This window comes from Gymnogyps californianus, unplaced genomic scaffold (assembly GCF_018139145.2).
Source record: "Gymnogyps californianus isolate 813 unplaced genomic scaffold, ASM1813914v2 HiC_scaffold_40, whole genome shotgun sequence".
Taxonomy (NCBI): domain Eukaryota; kingdom Metazoa; phylum Chordata; class Aves; order Accipitriformes; family Cathartidae; genus Gymnogyps; species Gymnogyps californianus.
Window position 1 is genome coordinate 119,636 of NW_026114290.1, and position 25,945 is coordinate 145,580.

A 25,945-nucleotide genomic window follows, 5' to 3' on the forward strand; every position below is an offset into this window, starting at 1 on the left:
GCGCCGTGCGGTCAGTTTAGTTGGGAGAGAAACGGTCACCCGCAATCCTGGGATGCAGCAGGATGGGTGTTCTTCTCCTTTAGCAAACATAAACGTCCCGAGTTTTGTGATTTTTGTGGTTTTTTGGGGTTTTTTTTAATACCCAAATGCCTGTTTCTGAAGAGCAGGCAACCAGGGTTTTTGTACGATACCTTGGATTTCGCTAATTCGGTATTAAAAAGTCAGGATCTGCTGGCAAAAGTGAATTTGGAGGAAAACTTTGTAATTTAACAGCGACAAAATTACAAATGCCAACCTTTTTGAGTCAGCGTAACTCTATTTTCAGATACTACATGAATCATTTGTTAGTACTGCAGTGGATTTTTTCTTGGCCTTAGCCTTTCTTTAGGGTAAAATCCTTCTTTTCACTGTTTCTGGGGGTTTTGTGACATCCCTTACACCCCGTACTCTTCAAGCCTTGACTTGAATTCACCCATTAATCGGGATTGAAACATTTTTCCTCCCAAGCTAACGTGATTGCCAGCCTGTAAACAGTACCTGCTCATTCAGATTTATCCCGATGGGGGGAAAAAAACAGCAAAGATTGGTGATTTAAAAGGTTTACGTTACTGATTTTTAGTTTGTTTTTTGTAGTTGCAAATCTTACTAGGAGATCTGGCGTCTTACTACTTATCTTACTACTCCTGTGAGTAAGTGCTGTTCGTGGAGGTCTTAACCTCTGGAAGCGTACAGAGGATGCCGGAGAAAGAACTTCGTTGAACAAGTCTGAAAATTTAAATTACTGGCGCTACAGAGGTCAAATCGTGTAGATTTTTAGAAGACAGAAAATACGCATTTATTTTGTTCAATACTTTGCTATGGGAGTGTTTTTGTAGGAAACGCGTGAATTCTGCTGCTGAAGGAAGAGTCGCTCTTCGGAGTTATTCCTTCCCCCTCCCAAAGGAAATTTAAAAGCCACTGAACGCACAGAAGGTAAACTATGTTCTTAAATATTTTTTAAGCAAACGACCTCTTCCTCCAAGCTTCTGAGTTTGATTATTGAGAACCAGAGATGAAAACAAGTCCCGTCTGCATCTGTTCGAGGCTGTGGCTGTCACTAGCTGGAGTCAGCAGGAAAAAAAGAAAAAAAACAGTACTTGCATGAAAAAAACAACCCGTATTTGAGATCTAATTTGTTTTATATTACCAGATAAGTGTGATTAGTGATATAATTGGGATTGGTGGCATTCACGGAGCAGGTCTGTTAACGGTGATACTTGTGAAACAGCGATGCTGGCAGAATTAGGGCTGGTTTAGGTTTATAATCACTAAAAAGAACCAGAAGTGGCCAGAACGGACCACGGGTTGTATCGGAAAACGTAGGTAGCGAAGCACGCAACGCCGCTGGGTGTTTCAAGCTTTCGGTGGATTTACCTGCCTGCAGGGAGCTGCTAGGTCGTCTCTGAGAAGAAATCAGCGTTGTGAGTATTTAACGAGCTCGTTTAGCCTGGGTGCAGGGTTTGGGACGTGGTTTATCCTTTGAGCTGCTTTGGTGTCCACCTTCCTCTAGGGTGGGCTTTGTTAGGAAGCCGAACCGGCAGCAAACAACCGAGTAAAGAGTGAGTATGGCACTCATAAGATCAGTTTAACCTCTGAAGAACCAGCACTAAAATGTCAATTAAAAGCTGGCAGTAATTGCTGTGGTGTGACAAAGCCCTGAGCAACCTGTTTGAACTTCTGAAGTCGGTCCTACGGGGACCTCCAGACATCCCTTTCAGCCTTCGGTATTTCTCACCCAAGGGCAGGTGAGTCTTGCTTTGCCTTAGCTAAATCTTCCCTGCCCGCTTGCTAGGGCTAAGCTTAAAGTTAGTCAGAGCTGTTAAGCTGGTCCTTTGGCCTCTTAGGTTTTGTATGCGTTACTAGGTGCTGAATTCCCTTTGCTGGGGGGCAAAAAGCATCGCGTCTCCCGTATCCTTTATGGTCTGTCCTGCCCCTGAAAATGGAATTAAGGATTTTTTATTTTTTTTTTAAATAGTTTGTTTATTGGCTCTAATACAAGGCGAGCTGGCTCTGCAGGTGTGGTGAGTACTCCACGAGCGCAAGCGATGTTAAAAAGGCGTTGGTTGTGGTTACGGTCATCTTCCTAGAGATTGTCTTTGAGGTAGAAGCTGAAATCTCGTGTTTGGTGCTTTTTTTTTAGGTAATTTCTGTGAAAAGCTGGAGCGTGAGCGATTGCTGTTCTTGCGTTGGGCTGCGGATGGGTTCGAGACCTCTTGTAAGCTGCTAAGCCAGGCTTTGAGATGCCTAAAGCTGGGCAGCAGTCCCAGGTGTTTGGTTAAACCCAGGTCTTGCAACCGGCTTAAACTAACTGGAAAGGACTTTCTGGGCTGGAAAGAGCTTTTTGAATAATCTGCAGGGTTTTTTTTTTTTTTTTGTTTGGGGCAAGGTTAACACGAGGGAACGGACCTGTGCTTGTTGAAGTTCTCAGAAAGAGCTGTTTTGGGTTGGTTAGCTCAAATTCAATCATTTTTCTCAGTATATTTAAATTCCAAAGCATGCACGCTTTGGATGACGGTCTGGACCGTTGTCTTGGATCCCTTCACCCGTCCACATCTGCGTTGCGATGCCTTTCATCATCAAAGGTTCCTGGTTTTCTGGCTCATACGTAGCGTTTCCTACAACTAAAAATAGAAATCTGGAGAAGAAAAAGGCAAAGGATAAAAGTTAGCGATGTTTTTTGGCTGCACTTCTGAATTAACCCGCGTTTCTTTTCCTTACAGATCTTTCTTTCAATAGTAGCTTCGAAAATGAAGGTCAGAGGGTTCAGCTGGTGAAGGAGAACCGAACACCTCGAAGGGTCAACTCTGATTTCAGGTAACTTATCCTGAATTTTCCTCCTGTGCCGATAAGTGCATGATTTACGGGGTGCGGCTTATTTCCAGCGTTTTGGGGCAGTAACGTCTCTTTTGGGGGTGTCACCGGAGAGAAGGTGATGTAAAGCAGGACTGCAGGAATGAATTACAGCCGGGGCTGAGCTGCGCTCGTTGCCTTCGGGTGCTTTGGATTGAGTAGATCTCGTACAAGCTGCAGCGAACGTATCCCTGGATTTGCCGGATTTACCGATAGGTGTTTGCCGATGCGAGTGAGTAGAGACCGAGTTATATGAACCTTTGGCTTCATTAAGGCTGGATCAAACTTGATTGTCCTGATACTTCATTAGGTGCAGAATTTAAATCCCCTTTACCAAGGGAGCTGATTCCGGCAGGGAAAATAAGAGGCAGAAACAGCGGAGAGCTGAGGTGAGAGCGCGAGGTCAGGGAGAAGCTTCACACACATGAAATAATTCAGAGTTTTCTGTATCTTGGTGTGTTTCTCTGGTATTTAAGAATAGCAGACACGGGGCTTTTTTTTGCTCCCCTTCACGTACACGTACAGCTCTATCTCCCGTACCCCTCGGCCGACGCTTTGAGCGAGTCCAGGTGGTCTCCCCACGGCTGCCACCGAGTCCGAATTTGGCCGCTTTCTGCTCAGTTGGGTGTTTTGGGGAGCCTGCTTCCGTCCCGGATGCCCGTCAGGCAGCGCTGTGCCGAGCTGCCTTCTCTTGGGGGTTTGTATCCCACCCAGCTCAGGAAAACGGGATGCAACTGTGATGTTTTTTGGTGTCTCTACCCAGAACTCGCTCTTCTAAGTGTGGGTTTTCTTTTTTTCTGGTAGTTTGCCCTAAAAGGCTCAGTAATAAATGGGGAAAATCACCCCAAACACACAACTATTGGGGTTTTTTTTATGACTTCAGCTTTAAAACTACTTGGTTGGCTTTGAATCTGAATATTCTGCCAAGACTGGGGATTTATTCTGTCCGATAATTTATTATCTCCAATAATAATAATCTCCAAGGTTTGTATGGTTACAGACGTAGCCCAGACACGATGAGCGATTGGCTTTCTGAAGTCTCGGGTGGGAAAGGCCGTATTTTAAATATCCGGCTGCTCTAGGAATGCCTTGACCTTGGAGGATTTTTTTGTTCGTGGACAGCAAGAAGCAAAATTGGGGGGAAAAAAAACCCAAACCCTTCATCTTTCCAGGAAAAGAGCAGTTCTTGCGAGTATTAGGCTGGAGTAGAGAGTGGGCATCAAATCTTTTTTGTTCTCGAACTGCAGGGGTGAAAATAGCGCACGCTGGGGTCGTACCTATAGGATGCTTAAATTTGGCACTGTAGTTGAAAACTGATAGTAGAATGGGTAAAAAAAGTCATTTTTCTGACTTGGAATAGATAAAGCTCTCTTCAACAGCTTTTCTGAGTTGTGTAGTCACCTACACCCGGGTTCTGCCGTCTTCTCCATCCGCCTCGGTGCGCTTGAGTGCTCTGGGGATTGATGGAATTGAGTTTGGGATCACGACGTTGGGTGCTGCTGTCTTGAAATAGATAACTGGGGGAAGGCTCAGACGTGATAAGTTAACTACAAAGATAACCGGCAGCCAGCTAGTTTGGGCTTTGCTCACGGGGCAGCTACGGTGAGACACGCCGATGTGCGAATCCGTATCCTCTGGCACTGTCTGTCTGCCGTAACGGGAGCCGGTGGCAGTTTGGGCTGTGCCGGCAGGCGAGGACACGGTACCGAGCTTGGACGGCGTCGTAGAGTGGTGGAGGGACCGTAAGTTCCCCCCTCTAGATCTTGGGCTGTTGGACAGGGGACCCGTCGCTCGGTGGTGCTGGGGACGTCTCAGTTGATCCCACTGGATGGGGATGCTTTAGGGTTGTGGTGGGTTGACCTTGGCTGGACACCAGGTGCCCACCCAGCCGCTCCGTGACTCCCTCTCCTTGACGGGACGGGGTGGGGAGAAAAAATTATGATGAAAGGCTGATCGGTCAAGCTAAGGCCAGGGAGATCACTCAGCAGTTACTGTCATGGGCAGAACAGACTCGATTTAGGGAAATTAGTTTAATTTATTGGCAATCAAAGGTCAGAAGGATAATGAAAAATAAACCCAAATCTTAAAACACCTTGCCCTCACCCCTCCCTTCTTCCCGAGCTCAACTTCACTCCCAATTTCTCCACCTCCTCCCCCCGAGTGGCGCAGGGGGACGGGGAATGGGGGCTGCGGTCAGTTCATCACACGTTGTCTCTGCCTCTCCTTCCTCCTCACGCTCTTCCCCTGCTCCAGCGTGGGGTCCCTCCCACGGGAGACAGTCCTCCACGAACTTTTCCAACGCGAGTCCTTCCCACGGGCTGCAGTTCTTCACGAACCGCTCCGGCGTGGGCCCTTTCCCCGGGGCGCAGTCCTTCGGGAACAGACTGCTCCAGCGTGGCTCCCCCGCGGGGTCACAGGTCCTGCCAGCAAACCTGCTCCAGCCTGGGCTCCTCTTCACGGGGTCCCAGCTTCCTTCAGGGAACATCCCCTCCTCTGGTGTGGGGTCCTCCATGGGCTGCAGGGTAGAAACCTGCTCCACCATGGACCTCCACGGGCTTGCAGGGGGGATGTCTGCTCCACTGTGGACCTCCACGGGCTGCAGGGTAGAAACCTGCTCCACTGTTGGACCTCCACGGGCTTGCAGGGTAGAAACCTGCTCCACTGTGGACCTCCACGGGCTTGCAGGGGGGATGTCTACTCCACTGTGGACCTCCATGGGCTGCAGGGTAGAAACCTGCTCCACTGTGGACCTGCATGGGCTGCAGGGTAGAAACCTGCTCCACTGTGGACCTCCATGGGCTGCAGGGTAGAAACCTGCTCCACCATGGACCTCCACGGGCTTGCAGGGGGGATGTCTGCTCCACTGTGGACCTCCACGGGCTGCAGGGTAGAAACCTGCTCCACTGTTGGACCTCCATGGGCTTTCAGGGTAGAAACCTGCTCCGCTGTGGACCTCCACGGGCTGCAGAGTAGAAACCTGTTCCACTGTTGGACCTCCATGGGCTTGCAGGGGGCACAGCCTGCTCCACCGTGGGCCTCCACAGGCTTGCAGGGTAGAAACCTGCTCCACTGTGGACCTCTGTGGGCTGCAGGGTAGAAACCTGCTCCACTGGTGGACCTCTATGGGCTTGCAGGGGGGACAACCTGCTCCACTGTTGGACCTCCACAGGCTTGCAGGGTAGAAACCTGCTCCACTGTGGACCTCCATGGGCTTGCAGGGTAGAAACCTGCTTCACCTGGACCTCCACGGGCTGCAGGGGGTGTCTGCTTCACCATGGACCTCCACGGGCTGCAGAGGGGACAACCTGTTCCACCGTGAATCTCCATGGGCTGCAGGGTAGAAACCTGCTCCACTGTGGACCTCCATGGGCTGCAGGGGGGTCATCTGTTCCACCACAGACCTGCACGGGCTTGTAGGGGGGACAACCTTGTCCACCGTGGACTCCACAGGCTTGCAGGGTGGAAGCCTGCTCCACCATGGACCTCCACGGGCTTGCAGGGGGGCATCTACTTCACTGTGAACCTCCATGGGCCGCAGGGGGCACAACCTCGTCCACTGTGGACCTCCATGGGCTACAGGGGGGACGTCTACTCCACTGTGGACTTCCATGGGCTGCAGAGGGGACAACCTGCTCCACCGTGGATCTCCACAGGCTTGCAAGGTGGAAACCTGCTCCACCGTGGACCTCCGTGGGCTGCAGGGGGGATGTCTGCTCCACTGTGGACCTTCACGGGCTTGCAGGGGGGATGTCTACTCCACTGTGGACCTCCACGGGCTGCAGGGGGGTCGTGTACTCCACTGTGGACCTCCATGGGCTGCAGAGGGGACAACCTGCTCCACCGTGGATCTCCATGGGCTTGCAAGGTGGAAACCTGCTCCACTGTGGACCTCCATGGGCTGCAGGGGGGTTGTCTACTCCACCGTGGACCTGCACGGGCTTGCAGGGGGGACAACCTGCTCCACCGTGGACCTCGCAGGTGAGGACGTGGTGCCAGGCTTGCAGGAGGTTGGGTCGGCGATGGACTTGGGCCTTAAATTCACACCTCTGGATCGTGGACAGAGGACCTGTCACTCGGTGGTGCTGGGGACGTCTCCGTTGATCCCGCTGGATGGGGACAGTTTAGGGTTAAGGCAGTGGCTCTTCGTCCCTTAAGTCTAGCTTAACGTTTGGTAGGGAATAGTTCTGGTATAAATCACCCTTTACAAATGTTTTTTTGGTTTCTGGGATCATTCATTTTTCAGCAGAAGTGGATCTTGCCCAGAGTTATCTTGGAAACCGGACGTGGGTGCACAGAGGATCTGTTTGAGTTGTAAAATAAAATACATGCCTGTGCTGAGCCAGGGGAGAAAGCCGATAAAATATTCACCAAGAGTTTCCTGTGGCTCAAAACACCGCCTTCAAACTGGGAGCCTGAACCAAATGCGAGCCACTTGCCGTTTCAAATAACTTACGTGCCGGCTTATACACCCGTCGTCCTTGAACATCTGCACTAAAATGACGTATAAAACCCGAACACTGCATTAAACCACCTCTGCCTCTCTCCTCCTGCTTAATATGTCCAGCCTAACTTTCTAATCAATAGTTTTGTAATAATATTGTAAGGTAGTAATCAATAAAAATTGATTACTCTCTGCTCTTTGAAATAGGCAAAATCTTTCTGGCGCGTAGCTGGGTTTTGTGGCAGGGACTTGTTCGCTGTTCAGCGGGTGGGAGTTGCGGTGCAAAAGCGCGTGGGTCTGCGGCTATTTTAGCTCTTATGTCTGGTGTAAAACTGCGCAGATTCCACTTCAACGTTAATCTTTTTTCCTTTGAGCCGTGGAAAAAAGAGCCTAGAAATAGCTGCTCCCCCCCCAAAATAGTGGGGACAACGAAATAAACTTAAAAGATGTTGTTCTTGCTGCGTAGATGTCCTGAAAAAGCCGAGGGAAGCCCTGTGCTTTAGGGCACAAGAATAAATAAAACTCCTGTGGCGCGGAAACCTGCTGTGTTTAGGGCGCGGAGCGGACCGAAGCGATCGCAGAATTCAACGTCTTGACTCCCGAACGCATCCCGTGGGGCACAAAAAGGTGCCAGCGGAGCTAAAACGAGCCGGGAAGTGCTGGGATAACATCCACAGGGATAGAGGGAAAGGGCGAGGGGGGAGAAGAACAAAGCAAGGCGGCACAGGTCGCTGCGGAGGTCAGCGTCGCCGGCAGCGTGGATTAGGGATGCTGCTAACGGCCGCTGGCGGTGCGAGGGTTGGACCGGATCCAGCCGATGCCGCCGGGCCGGCAGCGTGAACGCCCGCGCTCCCCAGCTGCCGAAATCGGTCAGATGGAAAAGTAAATCCCCGCTGACACAGATCGCGTCGTTAAAACGGAGCGGTGGGAACACGAGTGAACGGCGAGCGGGTTCGTCTTCAGAGCCGGGGTGCGATCGAGCTACGAAGGGTCGCAACAGCTACCCAATATCCGCCGCAAGCTGCTGCGTGAGGATTTCACGGTCCCGTTTCTGCGGGAAACGGGTAAAAAATAAAACGGAAATCAAAACGGGGATTGCTGGGAGGTGGGAAGCGATGCTGCGGGGAACGGGTTGCAAATTCTCTTCCTCTGGATGTAAATAAATTAACTTAGAGCAGCAGCAAAGTAATTCCTGCGCTGGAATCTGCACCAGCGGGTCAGGTAGGGATAAAGAAATACAAAGGTGCGAGGGAGTTTCTGCAAGAGCCTGGTGAAAATGTGGCCGCGCTGTGGACGAGCTCGAGCCTTCGACCTCGGCTTTTGCGGGGTGAAACGTCCCGTTTCTTGCAGAAATTGCTGCTAAACGGCGATAGCGTCAAGGTCTGCAGGGGCGCTGCGTCCCCTACGCCTCCTGAAAAAGGAGGTTCGTGGTCGGCGCCCGACGACTCAGCCTTCGGATCTCGTGATGTTTTAGAGATATTTTCGTTTGTAAATATTCTGTATCTTATCTTGGAATGCCTTGTGCTGTTTCATTAAATAGTTTCAAGAAGAACTAGCTCTGAAATTGCGAGGGGAAGGCGAGCTGGAGCGGTTTGGCCAGGAGAGCAAAGGAGAAGGAGAAGGAAAAAAAAAAAAGGCAGAGTTTAAGGCAAGAGCAAAGTTTACATATTTATTAATCGATATTTAAACAACAGCACCACTTTCTACGCCTTAATATGTAAAGGGAGATACCGAGGTGGGATTTCTCTCTCTCTCCTTTTATACACCAATGTCTGCACCGCTTGGGGCATCTCTTTTTTTGCATGAATCCCACTAAAAAAACCCAATCACGCTAAACAAACCCAACCCCACGAGATGTGGATGTCTAATTTAGGGTAAAATACTTCTCTCCTGCGTCTGGTCTGCGACGGGGTTTGGATGGAGACGCTTCCCTGGGGATTCGGTTAATCCACTGCAGCGCCCAGCGTGTTTTAATGTCACCGTAGATGTTTCTGAAGCGCCTGGTCTTGTGTTGCGGGTACCTGGCAGGAGGAAAGGATCTTCTTCACCCTCGTGTCCAGGAATTTGGGGCCTGGATGCCTTGGATAAATCAATCTGATGTAACTCGATGGCGTGTAAGATGGATACAGAAGAGGTCTGGACCGCTTGAAAAACCACAGCGCTGTAGAAACACTCCTGAACGCCTCTTTTTTTTAAGAAAAACTTACATGCTGCTGTATAATCCCGGTAGCTAAACCCTCAAATATTCAGTTAATACGGCATAAATTTGCTCCAACAGCAGCTTTGATGCAAAAGGTGGATTCTTTTTTTCCTTCGTATCCCGCTGCATGTTGTGTGAAGGTCCCCAGCTCAGTCCAGCGTCTCGCCGAAAATGAACTCATCTGCACTCCCAACACCCCGCGGCTTTATTTCCCCCCCCAAAATAATTGCAGCAACGGGGAAGAAGGCGATCCTCGGTCTCGATTACGGTCTCCACGTGAGCATCGTGGAATCAAGTCAAACTCGGCACCCTCCTCGTTCCTTTTTTTCCAATCCCTTCCTAAATGCCGTTAACGATGACGGATGGAAACGAGTTTCCCGTTCTCTCACTCATAAAAGATATTTTGGATGGTGTGGTTCTTGCACGCGGCCGCGTGCGGGTAATTTCTGCTGGCTGGTGCTTTGTGCGTCCTGCAGCAAAAAACTGAGCCTGGCTTTGGAAAACGCGGAGATCAAACACTTTGAAACCCGGATTATGGGAACAGCCGCCACCTCGGGACCCGTCCTCGGCGTTGTCCCCATTTCACGCTTCAAATGACGCTGCCAGGCTTTACCAAAGGTGGCTTGGTGCGAGTCGTTAGTGGAGGCAAGAGGATCTCAATTATCTCTTTTTTATCTTCTCATTTAATAAAAGCATAACCGCCTTTTACAAAAATAACAATAAAGCACCTTGTACCTTTTTTTTCCCTATAGGAAGTATGGTGTTTTTTTTTTTTTTTTTTAAATAGATCAGTGGCTTGGGGAAAAAAGCTCATTTCATGTTTTCCTCCTTGGAAAGTTTCTTGGATCTTGTTGTATTCTGCAGAGCCCTCATTTCTTTTCTTACCTCTTCTCCATCTGCAAGGCTTTTCCTTCGCAGCCGTTCGAGGGCTCTATTTTTCCTTTATCCCATTAAAAATCGAGTCTTTTCCAGTACAGACGCACCGACACCGCCTCACTTTCCAACTAATTAATCCCCACTGCTTGTGTGTAAATACATCGATATCAAAAACCGTTCCTGGTTTGGGTCTTTCCAACTTTACCTTTGTGAAACCACCGTTTTCACCTGCGTGGAAGCGATAATTCTGAATTCTGGGTGATCCTGGAGGAATCCGGACCCCGTTTCCACGTGTTAATGGAGATAATTAGCATCTCTTTAAAGCGTAGTAGGGATTCGAGGGGAAAATAGGCACGAGCCAGCCCTCATCCATCTCCAGGAATGTTTTATGAGGCTTGTTTATAGTGTGTACGCAGGTCTTTGTTGCTGTCAGGCTGGGATGGACGGACGGACGGACAGCCCCTTCGCTTTGTCTCTCTCTCCGGGAGGTTTCCCAACCCGCATCCTAAGAAAAGGAGGATGCGCTGACCTCTCGCCCATTTATCCCCCCGGGATTTTTGAGCAGCTTCGTGGCAGGTTGCTGGTAGCGCGCAGGAGGACGCGGGAGGCGAAGCCGCTCTTCCCGGGATGCTCGTGGATGCGACGTGTTATCCTTGTGCCGCCGTTGAGTTTTGGGGACGGGGAAGGTTCCTTTCGCTCACCCTGTGTGAATTTGGGGTGGGAGTTTTCCCCTCACGTGGGTTTTCGGGCTCAGGTTGCGGCTTTGAGATGTGACTCCTGACATGGAGGACAGCGGGAGCTGTACGAAAGAGAGGAGCTCTTTGAGCCGAGATTTAAACTTCATTTTAAACCGATACCAAGCAGGTCCTCGAGGAGCAAATACTGCTCTTCAGTCCTCTCCCGTATTCGTCGTGCTATGCGTATGCAAACAGAAATAACGCTTACTAACAGGGGAACTGGAAGCAAACTGCTTCTTGGGCATTTTCAGATGAAACTTTCCGTGGCAGGGTTGTTTTGTTGGCAATTTATTCCCGCACGTGCTGGACTGGATGCTGGGCAGGCTCCGGGTGAAGTTTTAACAACATCAGCTGAAGGTCCACGTCTCGGGTTAGGAAGGAGCCGCTGCCTTTTCCCGGCAGCGTTCACCAGAAGCATCAACTAAAACAGGCTGGAATGTCGTTAATTAAGTCTTAAACGGCGAATTTGGAGGTTAGGAAGCGTTGGATGCGCCGTTAGCCGTTAACGTTCCCTCTCTCCCTTCCCTTTTGTCTGTTCAGGGCATGGGATGGTGGCTGCACGTGTTGATCCCCGTCTCCTGGCTCAGCAGGGTCAGAATTAAAGGGAGTGCTGGCCACCACAAATTCGCTAGTTATTCTTTTCAGCTGCTGGATTTTCCAGCCTAGCCGCCTTTTCCAGGCTATTTGTAGATAATATATCCTGGGGTGGGATCCGTAATGATGCAATTTAACCATGAAGTCCGGTTTTATGTTTCACGGCTCTGCGCTTTTCCTGCAATACCACCCTTGTCTTGGATTTTGGGGCTTGGGTTTGCCTCGACAAACCAAATTCCAGCTCTTCCCTCCTCCTGCGCGCCCGCAGGAGAAAACCACAGCTTTATTTTTGCTTTAAAATGCGGCTTTTGCATGCTGCGAAGGGTTGAAAAGTTGACTTGAGGCTGCGCCGCTGCGGGCAGAGTGAGTCGGCGCTTCGGGGTGAGTACCGCAGGGGACGACTGTGAAGAACGAGAGATTTACAGGAGGGAAACGTTCAGCCCAAAATCGGAGGACGACGTAGATCCTATTTGGTTCGTGTTGTCGATCCTATTTGGTTCGCTTCCCGATAACCCCCGGGGAGCGGATCATCTCACTCCAGAGCACGAAAAAATGCAGATCGCTTCATTTTTCAGTACTTTCTGGGGCGTGACGCTTCTTCTGCTAAATTTTTATAAGCCGATTTCACTTCTTACCCACCGAATCGCCCTGATTTTGGAGTAGACGTGCACGCCTAGTTAGCTGGTTAGCGTGGAGAGTGGAGCAGCAGTGATACGGTCCGGTTAGCAGAGCAGCAACAGGGTTTAAGATTAAATTCAGTCGATAATCCAGGCTCACACCTGCCCCAGCTTCCCCTTGCGTGTGCTGCGGTCCAGCGAGACCGTACCGGCTTCGTTTTGCTGCTCGGGCATCCTAAACCTTGTGTGTTTTCTAAAAGCGGGATTTAAATATTTCTTCTTTTCTTGAAATGAGAGTGAAGTTGCTGTGGATGGATCCAGCACTGCAAATACTGCTGTCACCTGCGTCCGGCTGTCTGTGCGACAGAAATAATTGGGTTTAACGTCCTTAGTTAAACATCACCAACTCAAAATCACTAATTCAAAATCAAATAAAATCCATTTTCCACTTCAGCGCTGTCCAGGACAGGCAGATAACCTCCAAGTAACTCGTTTAAAAAAAAACCAACCCTACAAAATCACCTTCTTACTTGATAACGCTCATTTCTCAGGGGCTTTTTTAAAGATTAATTTCTTCGTCTGTTTGCGTAGGCTGAGGCAAGCGAGGAGGAGCATTTAGGGTGGCTTCTTGCGAATGCAGCCGCTGGCGCGTTCAGATCTCAGAGCGTCTTTCTCAGTCGCTCCTCTAAGGTGGGTGGTGGAGTTGTCTTCAGCTTTTCCCCCGTTAGATGGATACATCCCTGATCAAGTGAATCCTCGATGGAGTTTCTTTTCCATCAGCTCTGCTCACGCCGATCTGCCTCTTATTTCAGTCTCAAACGTCTGCCCGTTTAAGCCAGCCTGAAATAATCTATCTGCCCAAATAAAAAGCAGCGTTTTCTTGCGTGTACCACCCTCTCCAAGTTGTTAGGAGATGATTTTTTCCCCTCCCAAGATGGTTTTCAGAGGCTGGTGCTGTGACAGCCCGCCGTGTGTTCCCGCTTACTAATTTCTCCCGCTTTACAACTGGAAAAATATTCCTGCTTTTGTTTTTAGGCGAGCGTGCCCACGATCCCTCCTTCCATCACCGTCCTCCATCCTCCGGACCTCCGTCTTCCGGCTTTGCCCGTGTCGCTCCTCTTTCAGCAATGCTTTGTTTTTCCCTCTGTAGAGCGAGGGGTTTCTCTGCTTTCTGCTTCCCGACCGCTGCCTCGTGCCCGGCAAAGCCGTCGAATTTATCCTCTTGTGATTCCTCTGCCTGGCGTGACCGGTCCCCACCTCGGGTGTCCTCTGGAGCTGACCTCCTCCTCCGGACCCGTGGCCGTGTTCCCTTTTATCCCATCAACATGGGGAATTTTCCAGACCCATTTCCCCATTTTTTTGTTTTTTTTCCCCCCCGGTATCGTCTCTGCTTCCGCCTGTCCCCGTCTCCCCCAGCTCAGGTTTAGGGTAGAAGAAGGAGAGATCCTTCTGCAGGTCTTGGGCTCCTCCTGGCCTGGCAGTTCCCTCTGCCGGCTCCTGTGCCGCATTACAGCCCGTTCCCTTCCCGCCTCTTCCCCGGAGGAAAAAAAAAAACAGGATTTTTGTTGGCAGGCAGCGTTAAAATCACGTGGATCCAGCCAAGTAGAGGGAGCACCGTCCCGGTGAATTTGAACTTCTCTACCATCCCAGCGAGGTCCGTCCTCCCACGTCTCCCTTATACCTTTGCCTAATGAAGCGCGTAAACCTTAATCACGGTAATCAAGGAAGCGTTTTTACTGGTTTTCCCACGTTGCCGTGAATAAATGTGTTGTCTTCGGCCACGCGAGAAGGTACGGCGTGGGGCACGTCGCTCTGGCTCTTGTCGGTCAGGTTAACGAAGGCTTTCTGGTCACCGAATCTTGAGGGGGTGCTACGTGCGGGTTTTCTTAATCTACGGATTAATTATTTTCTTCTTGTTAATTATTGTCTTAATCTGTAGATGAAGGTGGTGCTACCTTTGGGTTTTCTCAAGCCTAAGAAATTAAGAAAACCCGAAGGTAGCGCTGTCTGTAGCGCAATCTATCACACAGATTAGACTTCTGATCTAATCCAGGTTGGATTTCTAATCTATAATATAGATTAGGTGAAGAAAACCCCAATGTAGCGCTTCCTTTACAGATTAAGGAAGCCCTGACGTAGCATCTATAGCGCGATCTATAATATAGATCAGATTTATAGATTATACCTTACTGTACAGTAAAATCTGGGTTTACGTTCTCCATCCTCCAGCTCTTCTTTCTGATTTTGCTGCTGATTTTTAACCGCAGAGGAGACACGCGTCTGTCGAACCCGATTTCTTTGAACTCCCCGACGTTTGTCTTCCGTGTCAGAGAAGATTCTCCGTACCGATAACTGTATTTTTTTTTTTCCGGGGAACATCCCGAGCGTGCACCCGGCGGCGATAGCCGTATTTCTGGCGAGAGATGAGGCTGGGGATGAGTCGGGGCGATGCTGCTGGGGGCGAGACGGCGCGCGCCTGGAGGTGAAATGGGGCTGCGAAGCCTCGGCCTGTCGAGACAGGCTGGGCAACCGTTAAAAATGGAAATTTCCTGATTTTTTTCCTGGTATTTTGGTACACGGGTGGCGCGTATAAAATAAAAGCATCCTTTTATTGGGGGAGAGAGGAGGAGAATGGTGTAAATTGGTGTGTTTTCAGCTAATCCCTTAACAAAAAGTCACTGGAGTTTGAAAAAGCAAGAGGAGAGTGGTAGGATCCCTCCAAAGGAACGAGGAGACAGTGGAAAAGATACGGGATGAATTCAACAAGTGATAGATAAGATACCTGAAAAGAGGAGGGTAAATCTGATGTAATACTTAACCGCCTGGACGGGAGGTTAGAGCCTTCGCTTTTAAGTGGAAGGGGAAGAAATTAAACCGACGATGAAATATTTTCCCTCCTCTTTAAAAAAAAAAACCCACAACTCCTTGGCTTCCTCTTACGGCTGGCTCTGGGAGAGCTATTGTATTCCGAGGGGGCAGAAGGAAATCGGTCGGTCGCAGTCCTTGAAATGATGAATTTCAGGAAGGAGCTTGCCCTAAAGGTGGAAAAATGCCTGGGGGAGAACTTAAACGCTGGTGCCAGTTCCTCGTTTTTCCATAGGCGTCTCGTGTTTGCGGGTGTCTGTAGACTCCTTTGCTTCGCTGGGCTGTTGATGTACATGAAAAAAATATAGAATTCTCTGGAGGTAGCCGTCATTTCTGATGCCTTGGGTTGATGCCTCAGATTAATTGCTTTGTTTGTTTCATCAGATACAGTATCTAAAGGCATTTGTGCCTGAAGCCACGGAAGATAGATGGACAAGCCAAGCAACTTCTGACTCTGCATCATTTTCTGGGGCAAAATTATATGGCAATGTATCCTACAAGGTAATGTAGCCCCTTGCAGTGAGTAAAGAAGCTTCCTTTTGCTTGGCCACCACTTGCTAAGAACAGTTGAGCACTCGAGAGCTTCCCTTTGATACGTGACCTAGAGGAATCAGCACCACCCCGAAGCAAAATTCAAGGAATTTTGCGAGAGAGGGAAATCCATATTGCCTCCAAATCTTGTCGTGTTTCGAGTCAGATCTCCCCCGCGGAGAGCGGGCAGGCTACCCTGCTGATGGGGAAGAAAATCAGGAGCAAAATGAAAGCTGGGGGTGGAGAGGTTTCACAGGACACCTGAGCTAACAGCTCTCTGAACGCGATACTCCTGTATCCACAGCTCTAAAATCTCCCGTAAAATATCCCGGGGGAATGAAGGGAGGCTGCCGCAACCGTCTTGCCGCTCGAGCGATGCTTCAACTCGCTTGGAGCCCTGAAAAGTTAAAACCCATCATCTAAAGACCAAAATCTGATGTCGCCCTGGTGTATTCGGCGGTCGGTGTTAGTTTTAGGCCAGTAAAAGCAATGGACCGCAGACTTTAAGCAGGGGTTTCAGACCGGCTGAGGTTTTACCGGGACTCGGAAGCAGTTGAGGGACGCGGCAGGTAAAATTGCGCAGACGCTTCATCTCTCTGGCTCTTAGTCCCTTGCTGCGACACGTGCGGAGACCACGTCTGCGCGTCCAGACCACGACCAGAGACACGGGGCCGCTCTACGGCATCAGAATAAAAACCCAAACCCGTGGCCAGATGCTTGTCGTCAGCATACACATACCTATAGATACTTCTATACTGACTCAAGGCCAAGTATACGTGCAGAGGTTTGCTCCGCCGAGGTTAACGCCTCGGCGCCTGGTGGGGTTTTTTTCCAGATCACGCAGGGCTGGCAGTCCTAAACCAAATCAGTTCTGCCCCAGCTGAGAAAGCACTCGATAACCCCACGAGTGGAGGGATGGGAGACGTTTTCTTCCTCAATTTCCCCCCGGGTGTCACTCGAAACTGGTGAATAACGAGGCTCGTAATTCATCTCGCACAATATATAGTGGTCTTCTCTAATTAATAGCTGCATGTCTTCAGCTTAACGTGTGCTACGTGTGCTCAGCGTTAAATTAGACGAAGGGCGCACGTCATGGAGGGTGTCTTTACACGAGGAAGGTCCCACAGGCCCGGCGAGGGTGGGGATTCACCGTGTGGTGGTGGTGAAGCTGCCGGCTCACGGCGGCCGGTCCTGGCTCGGTGGTGACCCCTTCACGCAGCCGTAGCTTAAGAAGACGGACGGGCTGCGTGTGGTCTTTGGAGGAAATATGCCCTGGGAGAAGTCCGTAGGCTTAGCAGAAAATGCCTTTTTTCCCAAGTTTCTGGTCTTCAGAATGATATTTAAATTAGCTACCTAAAGATTATCTATCTAAATTAGCTACCTAAATTATCTGCCTTAAGATTATCTACCTAGGTTATCTACTGCAAGATTATCTACCTAAATTATCTACTTTAAGATTATCTACCTTAAGTGATCTACCTTAAATGATCTACCTAAAGGTGATCTGCCTAGATTATCTACCTAAGGATTAGCTACCTAAATTAGCTACCTAAAGATTATCTACCTAGATTATCTACCTAAATGATCTGCCTAGATGATCTACCTAAAGATTATCTACCTACATTTTCTACCTAGATTACCTACCTAAATTAACTACCTGAAGTTATTATGTACCTAAAGATTATCTACCTAAAGACTGTCTACCTAAATTATCTACCTAAAGTTGTTATCTACCTAAATCATCTACCGAAAGCAGATAGGATGAATTAATTAAATGTGGGTCTGTCCACTGCATGGTTCAGCCGAAGCATCCCGCCGAAGCTCAGCGTTCACCTAAAAGGCAGACTTTGGCATTAAATTGGGGCGAGCTGACCCGTGGTGGTGGGGTGGGGACTGCCGAGAAGCTGAGAGGAGACAAGCGTGTCGCCCTGCGCTCCTTTAGTTGGAGCTAAAAGTTGGCCGACACCAACTTTAACTTCTCTTCCCGGTGTAGGCGAACCCAGCCTTGGAGCTGAAGCTGGTACCTGCCGAGAGCGAGCAGCGTTTTGCTCGTTAGAGCCTCGTTTAGAGGCAACGAAGGCTCTTTATGGTAGAGACCATTGGAGTCCTCGTTGACCGGATTAGGCAAGAACAAGGATAAAACTCACGCTCGCTAAGGAGCGGAGAGGCAACGCCGCCGCCTGGCGTGGAAGAGACGGCAGATTGCCTCGGAATATCCTTTCTTACCCCGGGATGCGGAATGCTGACATCATTTGTTGGGACAACACAACGCTGTCACTAAGCGAGCGGGGCGCAAGGTCTAGTTGCCCGAGCTAGTCTGGCGGAGGTCCGCCGGTTTATTTTTAAGCAGCGCCTTGTAGCGAAAGCTGGGATTGAAGCGACCTCCTCTCCCTCCTCCTTGTTTTGCAGGGTATCCGGTGAGGAATGCAATGGGATCAATAGCATGTCGACGGAGAGCGGCCCTGGAACGAGACTGAGAAATTTGCCGGTAATGGGGGATGGACTAGAAACCACCCAAATGTCTACGACGCAGTCACAGGCTCAACCCCAACAAGGCAGTGCTGTAGGCGTTAATCCCCCTCCGCCGGAGACCTCCAACCCCAACAAACCCAAGCGACAGACCAACCAGCTGCAGTATCTGCTCAAGGTGGTGCTGAAGACGCTATGGAAGCACCAGTTCGCGTGGCCTTTCCAGCAGCCTGTGGACGCCGTCAAGCTGAACCTCCCTGTAAGTAGAGGTTGAGAGACCAGGCGATGGTTCTCGGTGGAAGGAGTGAGAGCGTTGGGGCCTGGCGCCTGCGGCCGCCCTTCTCCTGAAATCGCAGAATCCATCCTTAACGGTTGGACTCGATCTAGCGGTTGGACTAGATGATCTAACGGTTGGACTAGATGATCTGACGGTTGGACTCGATCTAGCGGTTGGACTTGATCTAACGGTTGGACTAGATGATCTGACGGTTGGACTAGATGATCTGACGGTTGGACTCGATCTAGCGGTTGGACTCGATCTAACAGTTGGACTAGATGATCTAACGGTTGGACTCGATGATCTAACGGTTGGACTCGATGATCTAGCGGTTGGACTCGATCTAACGGTTGGACTTGATACGGTTAGACTCGATCTAACAGTTGGACTCAATGATCTAACGGTTGGACTCAATGATCTAACAGTTGGACTCGATGATCTGACAGTTGGACTCGATGATCTTAAGGCTCTTTTCCAACCTAAATGATTGTATGATTCTATGATCTTTTAGAAAATACACACACGAGGAGGAATCTCCAGTGGCTCAGCTACTGCTTTGCCCTTTACCACCCTCTCTTTCCACCGGGACGCAGAGAAGAAAGTAGGAATAGTATTTCAGGAGTCAGGGAGGGTGAGTCTGCAGTCCTCTGTCCCCCAGCCAAGCACCAAAACTTATTAAGAACCAAAAATTATTGAGCACTAAAGCTTATGAAGCACCAAAACTTACTAAGAACCAAAAATTATTACGCACTAAAACTTATTAAGCACCAAAACTTATTACGAACTAAAAATTATTACACACTAAAACTTATTAAGCACCAAAACTTATTAAGAACCAAAAATTATTACGCACTAAAACTTACTAAGCACCAAAACTTATTAAGCACCAGAAATTATTAAGCATCAAAGATGATGAAGCAAATCATCTGTTGACTTGGGCTCTGCCTTACTGCTCCCCGAAGCCCGGCGTGCTTTTCTGTGCCTCGCTCAAACCCTTGCTTGAGCTCTGCTGCTTCATCAGCAGAGTCTTTTTTCGGAGATTAAAACACTCGGAGCCTTTCGCGGAGCATCCGAGTGCTCAAACAACCGCTGTGCCTCTCGTGCCTCGCAGCGCCAGTGGTAACGCACGAGTCGTTTCATAAGGGACGCCAGTTTTAAGTTAATTTGGAGTAAATGGTGGGGATCGAGCGCACCCTCAGTAAGTTTGCTGAGGACGCCGAGCGGGGCGGGAGGATGAATCTGCGGGAGGGCGGGAAGGCTCTGCAGAGGAGCTGGAGAGGCTGGAGCGACGGGCCCGGGCCAATTCCACGAGGTTCAAGAAGGCCAAGGGCCGGGTCCCGCCCTTGGGTCACAACGACCCCAGGCAACGCTACGGGCCTGGGGAAGAGCGGCTGGAAAGCTGCCCGGCGGAAAAGGACCCGGGGGTGTTGGTCGACAGGCGGCTGAAGACGAGCCGGCAGCGGGCCCGGGTGGCCAAGGCGCCAACAGCATCCTGGCTTGTGCCGGCAATAGCGTGGCCAGCAGGACTAGGGCAGCGATCGGCCCCCTGTACTCGGCACTGGTGAGGCCGCACCTCGAACGCCGTGTTCGGTTTTGGGCCCCTTGCTACAAGAGAGAGACACTGAGGGGCTGGAGCGCGTCCAAGGAAGAGCGACGAAGCTGGGGAAGGGGCTGGAGAACAAGGAGAAGGGTCGAGAGGAGGAGGGGCTGGGGGAACGGGGGTGGTTTAGCCCGGAGAGAAGGAGGCCGAGGGGAGACCTCCTCGCTCCCTGGAAGGAGGTTGGGGCGAGGCGGGGGCCGGGCTCTTCTCCCAAGCGACAGGACGAGAGGAAACGGCCTCAGGTTGTGCCAAGGGAGGTTTAGATGGGATGGGAGGAAAAATTCCTTCCCCCAAAGGGTTGCTGAGCATTGAACGGGCTGCCCAGGGAAGGGGCTGAGCCACCGTCCCCAAAAGACGTGCAGAGGTGGTGCTGAGGGACGTGGTTTGGTGGTGGAGTCGGCAGCGTCGCGTTAACGACGGGACTCGATGATCTTAAGGGTCTTTTCCGACCTAAACGATTCGACGATTCTAAATTGTCACGGAAGCCTTCTCCGGCTCCGCAAGGCTTGCATCGCTGCCTGCCCGTGTCCTGCCCGGCACATCACGGACGGGAAAAGGAACGGTGCAGCCCTTCCCATTGCCCGCTCCTTCCCTCAGCCTGGGCACCGTCACCAGGAGAAGTCAGAATAAAACCCAAAGAGCCGGCAAAAATTGGACTGTAATGTAGAGATCATTTATTACAGTAAATCACAGCGGCATCTCCTCTCCTGCACGTCTGGTTGGGACCCTTCCAGCTCCCCGCAGAAGAGGTTTCTTCCCTCCCTCCCTTGAGAGAGAGGTTTCTGCCTAACACCCACTTTCCTTGTCTGTTTTACCTTGAAGGTAGAATAGCTCTAAATATACAATCTCTTTACCCAAGCATTAGGCTATTTAATTTCCTCACGGCAGGAACGAGCTCCCTGTTGCCTGCGGAGAGCGTCGGTTCTATAGCAACGCCGTTTCCAGCCCCCCCGCCTTTTTTCCCCTCCCCCTAAACGTTACACCTAAAAATAGAAACGACTTCTTTTGTATTAATCCGGATGCGTTTAGGGGGCTGTAATAAACCTGATTGCCCCACTTCTCACGTCGCTGCCTTAAACGTGTGACCTCCTGCGAAGGGTCATTCGTTTCCCATAACATTTTTCGGAATTACTCGGCGCCGTTACCAACCGAAACCCCAGAATCGGGAAATTTTGGTGCCTCTGGGGTTAAATGACTTCTCTGCAAAGGTTTGTGCTTGTGTTTAATTAAATATCCCAGCTTGAGAGGCTGACGGGGATAAAGTCTGGTGGCTGAGTATCTGCCGGGCCTGGCGGATCTCACCCAGGTGGGTCCGGGGATGAGATTCGGGAATCCCGGTCCTTAAACGTGGCGGATGTTTTCGTTCCCACACTGACCTCTCCCTCTTTGCCCTTTGCAGGATTATTATAAGATAATTAAAACTCCGATGGATATGGGAACAATAAAGAAACGCTTGGAGAATAACTACTACTGGAACGCTCAAGAATGTATCCAGGATTTTAACACGATGTTTACAAACTGCTACATCTACAATAAGGTACGAAAAGTTCCCGAATCTGCGTTTTTCCGAGGGAAATGTGCCGCGTCCTCGTTGGACCGGCGTAGAAATGCAGGCGTTGCTTGTTCGAACGATCCTTAAAAGGAACCGCTGCCGAGATCGCCTTCTTTAGGAAAACAAACGGGATTAAACCGATGGGAACTCAAGCGCATCTTGGCTTCTGCCGAGAAGCAAGACGCAGACGGGGCTGGCTTAGCGGCCTCCCTTCCCGGAAGAATTATTAGCAGATCTCTTCAGTCTAGACATCGTTTCTTTTTTTTTTTTTTGTTCTTAAAAGGAAATTTTTAAGATTTTCTTAGGGTCTGACTTGAGCAGAGCCCCAAACGTTATCAAACAAATCCTTGCGAAGCAGATCTGCGCTTCGTGTTTTCTCTGGCTTTGTTAAGAAGCCGACTTAAGGCTGCTTTGAAACTCTGAAATCGGGTAAGGAACAACCCAGGGATATACGGAGCAGCGCCTTGAGTTTGTCGTGCCTGACCCTGACCTCCTAAAAGATTCCTCTCCAGCCAGTGAGAACCAGCCTGAAAACCATTTTATAAACAGTTTTGTGACCGCCTGGGGCACAGAAAAAAATATCCGGAGGGATGAGGAGCATCCTGGGGCGTTCCCAGAAACGGTGGTGGTGGGACGGCGGCCTGTGTCGGCCAAAACCTGGGGGCGTTGGTGGAGCTTGGAGAGTTGGAGGAGGTTCTCCGAGGCGGTACCAGGCTGTACTGAGCGCAAGAGGCTCGCTCGTTGTCTTCTTAAATAGCAAGAGGACAGCAAATAACAACCGAAGGGTTTACTGCCGTCCTCGAAGTCGGCGAGACGCGGGCAGAGCCTCAGCCTTCCCCCCAGCCTTTTCCTTCCCCCGCCGCTCCGCCCTTTCCACCGCTTGCCCGAGTGTTTCGGTTCCCGTTCGGTTTCTGCCCTCCTCGTTCCTCACGGGTCTTTTCTCTCCGTCCCCGTTGCTTCACCCTTGCCTGCTTTGACCTTTTTTTCCCTCCTCCTCTCAGAAATATTGCGCAAGAGCTTTCTGGTTCGTTCCAAACAAATAGTCGTTAGCAGTTTTGGTCCTTCAAAACCATCGCCTTGGCCGTTGCCCTTGCTGGTTGGAGCCAGCGTGATGCAACTGGAATGAGGGTAGGCTCCCGAAGGCTTCAGATTATTCGGACGTGCCTTAAAGTCTTCTGCCGCCTTCTCCCACCGCGGCGTCTTCCCCCCCCGCCAGCTTTCTCCCTCATCTCCCCTGTCCTCCCTGATCTTCACCCGTCTCCTCCAGGCTGGAAGGCAGAAAAGCATCCAAGCTAAAGAAACATCCCTGCGGACCTCGCCGAGCCTGCAGACCGTCAGCTGGGCAGGTTTCTGCGCGCCGTCCGACGGGCGAGCGTGGTTTGAACCGTCCCGGTGCCGATGGCGGAGCCGGAGCTGCCTTCTCTTGGCGTCGCCGTGTCGTGACAGCGATGGCCGTTGGTTTATCGTCTTCGCATCAATCCGGACTCTCGTTCTGTTGCTGCCTGCCTTTCCCTCCCTGCCAAATTCTATCGCTGTTCGCAAAACAACTTCAAACCTTCGTGTCTCTGGTCTCTTCTCACCCGCACGACTGCCGGGTGCCCCTGGGCAGATCTCATCCTCTCTAGGTGTCCTCCTTCCTGTTTTCCTTCACCTTTGCAAATACAGGCTTCTCCTCCGGATCCGTAAGGACCGCTTAATGCTGTCCTCTCCTTCCACGCTGATTTAGCAACACGTTAAAGGCTCACAACGGTCAACTTCCTCCTTACAAACCGCCTTTTTCAGGGAGGAAATTTCCTTGCAGGCCCGTGCCGAGCTCTTCTTACTCCCTACGGAGAGACCTCTTCCATGAGACCCACCAAGTCAGGGGGATCTTGCGTGGTGGAAACGGCCGGCTGGCGTTAATCCACCTCTTTCTTTTTCCGCTTTTTCCCTCTTTTTCCCTCCTCCCTTCATTTGGAAAGCAGCCTTTGCCGCCTGCAGGTAACACCTTGCGTCGATTTACTCTCCGGTGCATCTCCTCGGTGACTTCCCTGCCCGTCATCTGGTTTTACCTATAAAATATGTAAGGGCTTTAGGGCGAGGATTTGTCCGTGCATTCGGCGCTTGCGACGGTATCCCGTACGCTTTTCCGCCGCGCCGTAATGGAAACAGCAGCGCTAAGGAGGGTGAAAATACAAAATCCTTTCTCTGGAAATATATGCTGTGCCTAATTTATCGTATCTGTTTTTCCTCCAGCCAGGGGATGACATAGTCTTAATGGCGGAAGCTCTAGAAAAGCTTTTCCTGCAGAAAATCTCCGAAATGACCCAGGAGGAAACGGAAATCGTTATCGCCCAGACGAAAGGCAGAGGACGCGCGCGGAAGGAAGCAGGTATGACGCTCGCTCGTGAAACGTTCGCGGCTAAGCCACGCTCGGCTTCACGCGGACGTCTTGACCGCAAGCCCCGGACCCGGTTTCATCCTCCGTAAATTAGAGCGTTAATTAAAGCCGGCCAATCCTTCCGCGGGGATTGCCGTGGTCGTCGGTGTTCTCGGTGCCTCGCTTTATTGCGTAGAGCGTCTCCGATCGGGCGGGAAGGAGCGCGGCTGCCTCGTGCTCTTGCCTAGCTGGGTGAGACGCTCTCTGGTGAGAGGCAGGGCTGCGTGATGTCTTCAAAGTCCCTCGTCGGTGGCTTCTGGGCATCGTTTTTGGGGGAGGAGGAGGAGCGTTGGGGACAGACTGCCGTAGATAGAGCGCTGCTAAGGCACGTGTATTTACAGCGCTGGTGAAACGTCGTCGTTCCCGGCTTTTCCGCGAAGGTTAAATAGCTGAGAGCGATAGTAAAAGTGTTGGATTTCTGCTGTCGGGGAGCTGAGATGATGCAATAGCCCTCGCAATACCTCAAGGGTAAAATACAGCTGTTAAAAAGCAGCACAACTTCTGTTGTATCGGACTATTTTGAGTTTCACAGCTGCTTTTCGCGTCCTCCCGGACGGACTCGCTGTCGTGAAAAAGCTGCGTCCCGTTAGAAAAGCACCGCTGACGCCAGAGGAACCGATCGCAACGTGACGGCGACAGACCGACGGGGGAATCCCGGCGCGGAGAGCGCCTGAAAACGGTTCCGAGCATCGCAACCCACCGCTGTCCTCCGTATCACTCCCTCAAGTTATAATTTCCACGCCTCATTTATGAATTTTACGATGATTGGGGATAGATAATGATCCTCGACGAGCTTACCGTCCTTCGAAAGGATGCGTTGCCCCGAGCGAGGTGGAACGCCGCTTCCCCAAGATGAAGTCGCTTCGTGCAGCCCTGACCCGTGCTCGGCCAGAATCCCAGAAACTCCTTTTTTTTTTTTTTTTTTGGCGGCCAAACTGATTGATTTACCTTGTCTTGCTCTTTTTCGGGGCTGAAATATTAACCTGCACGCTTTAGGCTCTGCGTAAAGTTGAACTGCAGGGTTTGCAACCTTATTTAAGGTTAGAAATTGGTAAACTGATGTTCTGTATTGGTCTCTGTTGTTCCCTTAAGACTTTATGTTAACGATGTAGGCTTTTTTTTGAAGCTTTGCTCCCAGATTAGTAATTGAAAGGATCGAAAACCACCGTTTTTCGCCTTTAATCCAATCCTCTCTCTGCTACGTGATATAAAAGCGCAGTTCAACCGCCGATTCATTTCTTTACGCTCTGTCTCGTAGAAAAACATCTAATACAGATGTTGGGTTTGTTAAAAACAAAAAATCTCTGCTGGTGGTTCAGGGAAGGAGCGCGCTCACTGGCTGCCGAGTTAGGTATTTTCCCCGTACGTTTCTGATCTGAACTCTGCAGCACCCTCTCCTCTTTAAATAACTTTGTTGTTCCGCAGGCTCCCCTCTCTGTTCTCCGTAACGATCGGATTCTTCCGTTACGAGGAATTTTTTCCAATCTCTCAGTCCTCCTTTACGGCTCTTCCGTGAACCCTCTCCGGTTTTTCACATCAATAACTGTTGACACCGTAACTGGACATAGATATGACTGCTCCTAGAGGTAAAATAGCCTTTTGATTCCCCCGTTTATACCTCAAGATTCATTAGCTCATTTTTTGGGATACGAACCGTTCCCTAGGCTCGACGTCGGGCTGCCGACGCCGTCGGATCGTTCGTCAGAGGGTTGAGAACATCCTGGCCGTGACTGGATCTCAACCACACCTCGTCAGACGCACGGCCGCTTTCGAGATCCCCGTCTTGATCTGAAACATCTTTCCTCTCCGTCTTGTATCATTCGCATTCTTTTAACCCAAACGCTCTGCGATACCGAGGAAAATGTCACGTGGAGGAGC

The 25,945-nt window shown here is 50.5% G+C and overlaps 1 protein-coding gene across 2 annotated transcripts in view; it reads left to right on the forward strand.

Moving 5' to 3' along the window:
* Nucleotides 1–2,759: 2,759 nt before the first annotated feature.
* The window catches only part of BRD4 (bromodomain containing 4), a 42,290-nt gene continuing 19,104 nt past the window's right edge, over nt 2,760–25,945 (forward strand). For both annotated transcript variants that reach the window (XM_050914418.1, XM_050914419.1), the window contains exons 1-4: nt 2,760–2,853; nt 18,160–18,478; nt 21,496–21,633; nt 23,884–24,019. In XM_050914418.1, coding sequence (XP_050770375.1) covers nt 18,194–18,478; nt 21,496–21,633; nt 23,884–24,019 — 559 coding nt within the window. In that variant the 5' untranslated portion in view covers nt 2,760–2,853; nt 18,160–18,193. The remainder of the gene's footprint in view (nt 2,854–18,159; nt 18,479–21,495; nt 21,634–23,883; nt 24,020–25,945) is intronic.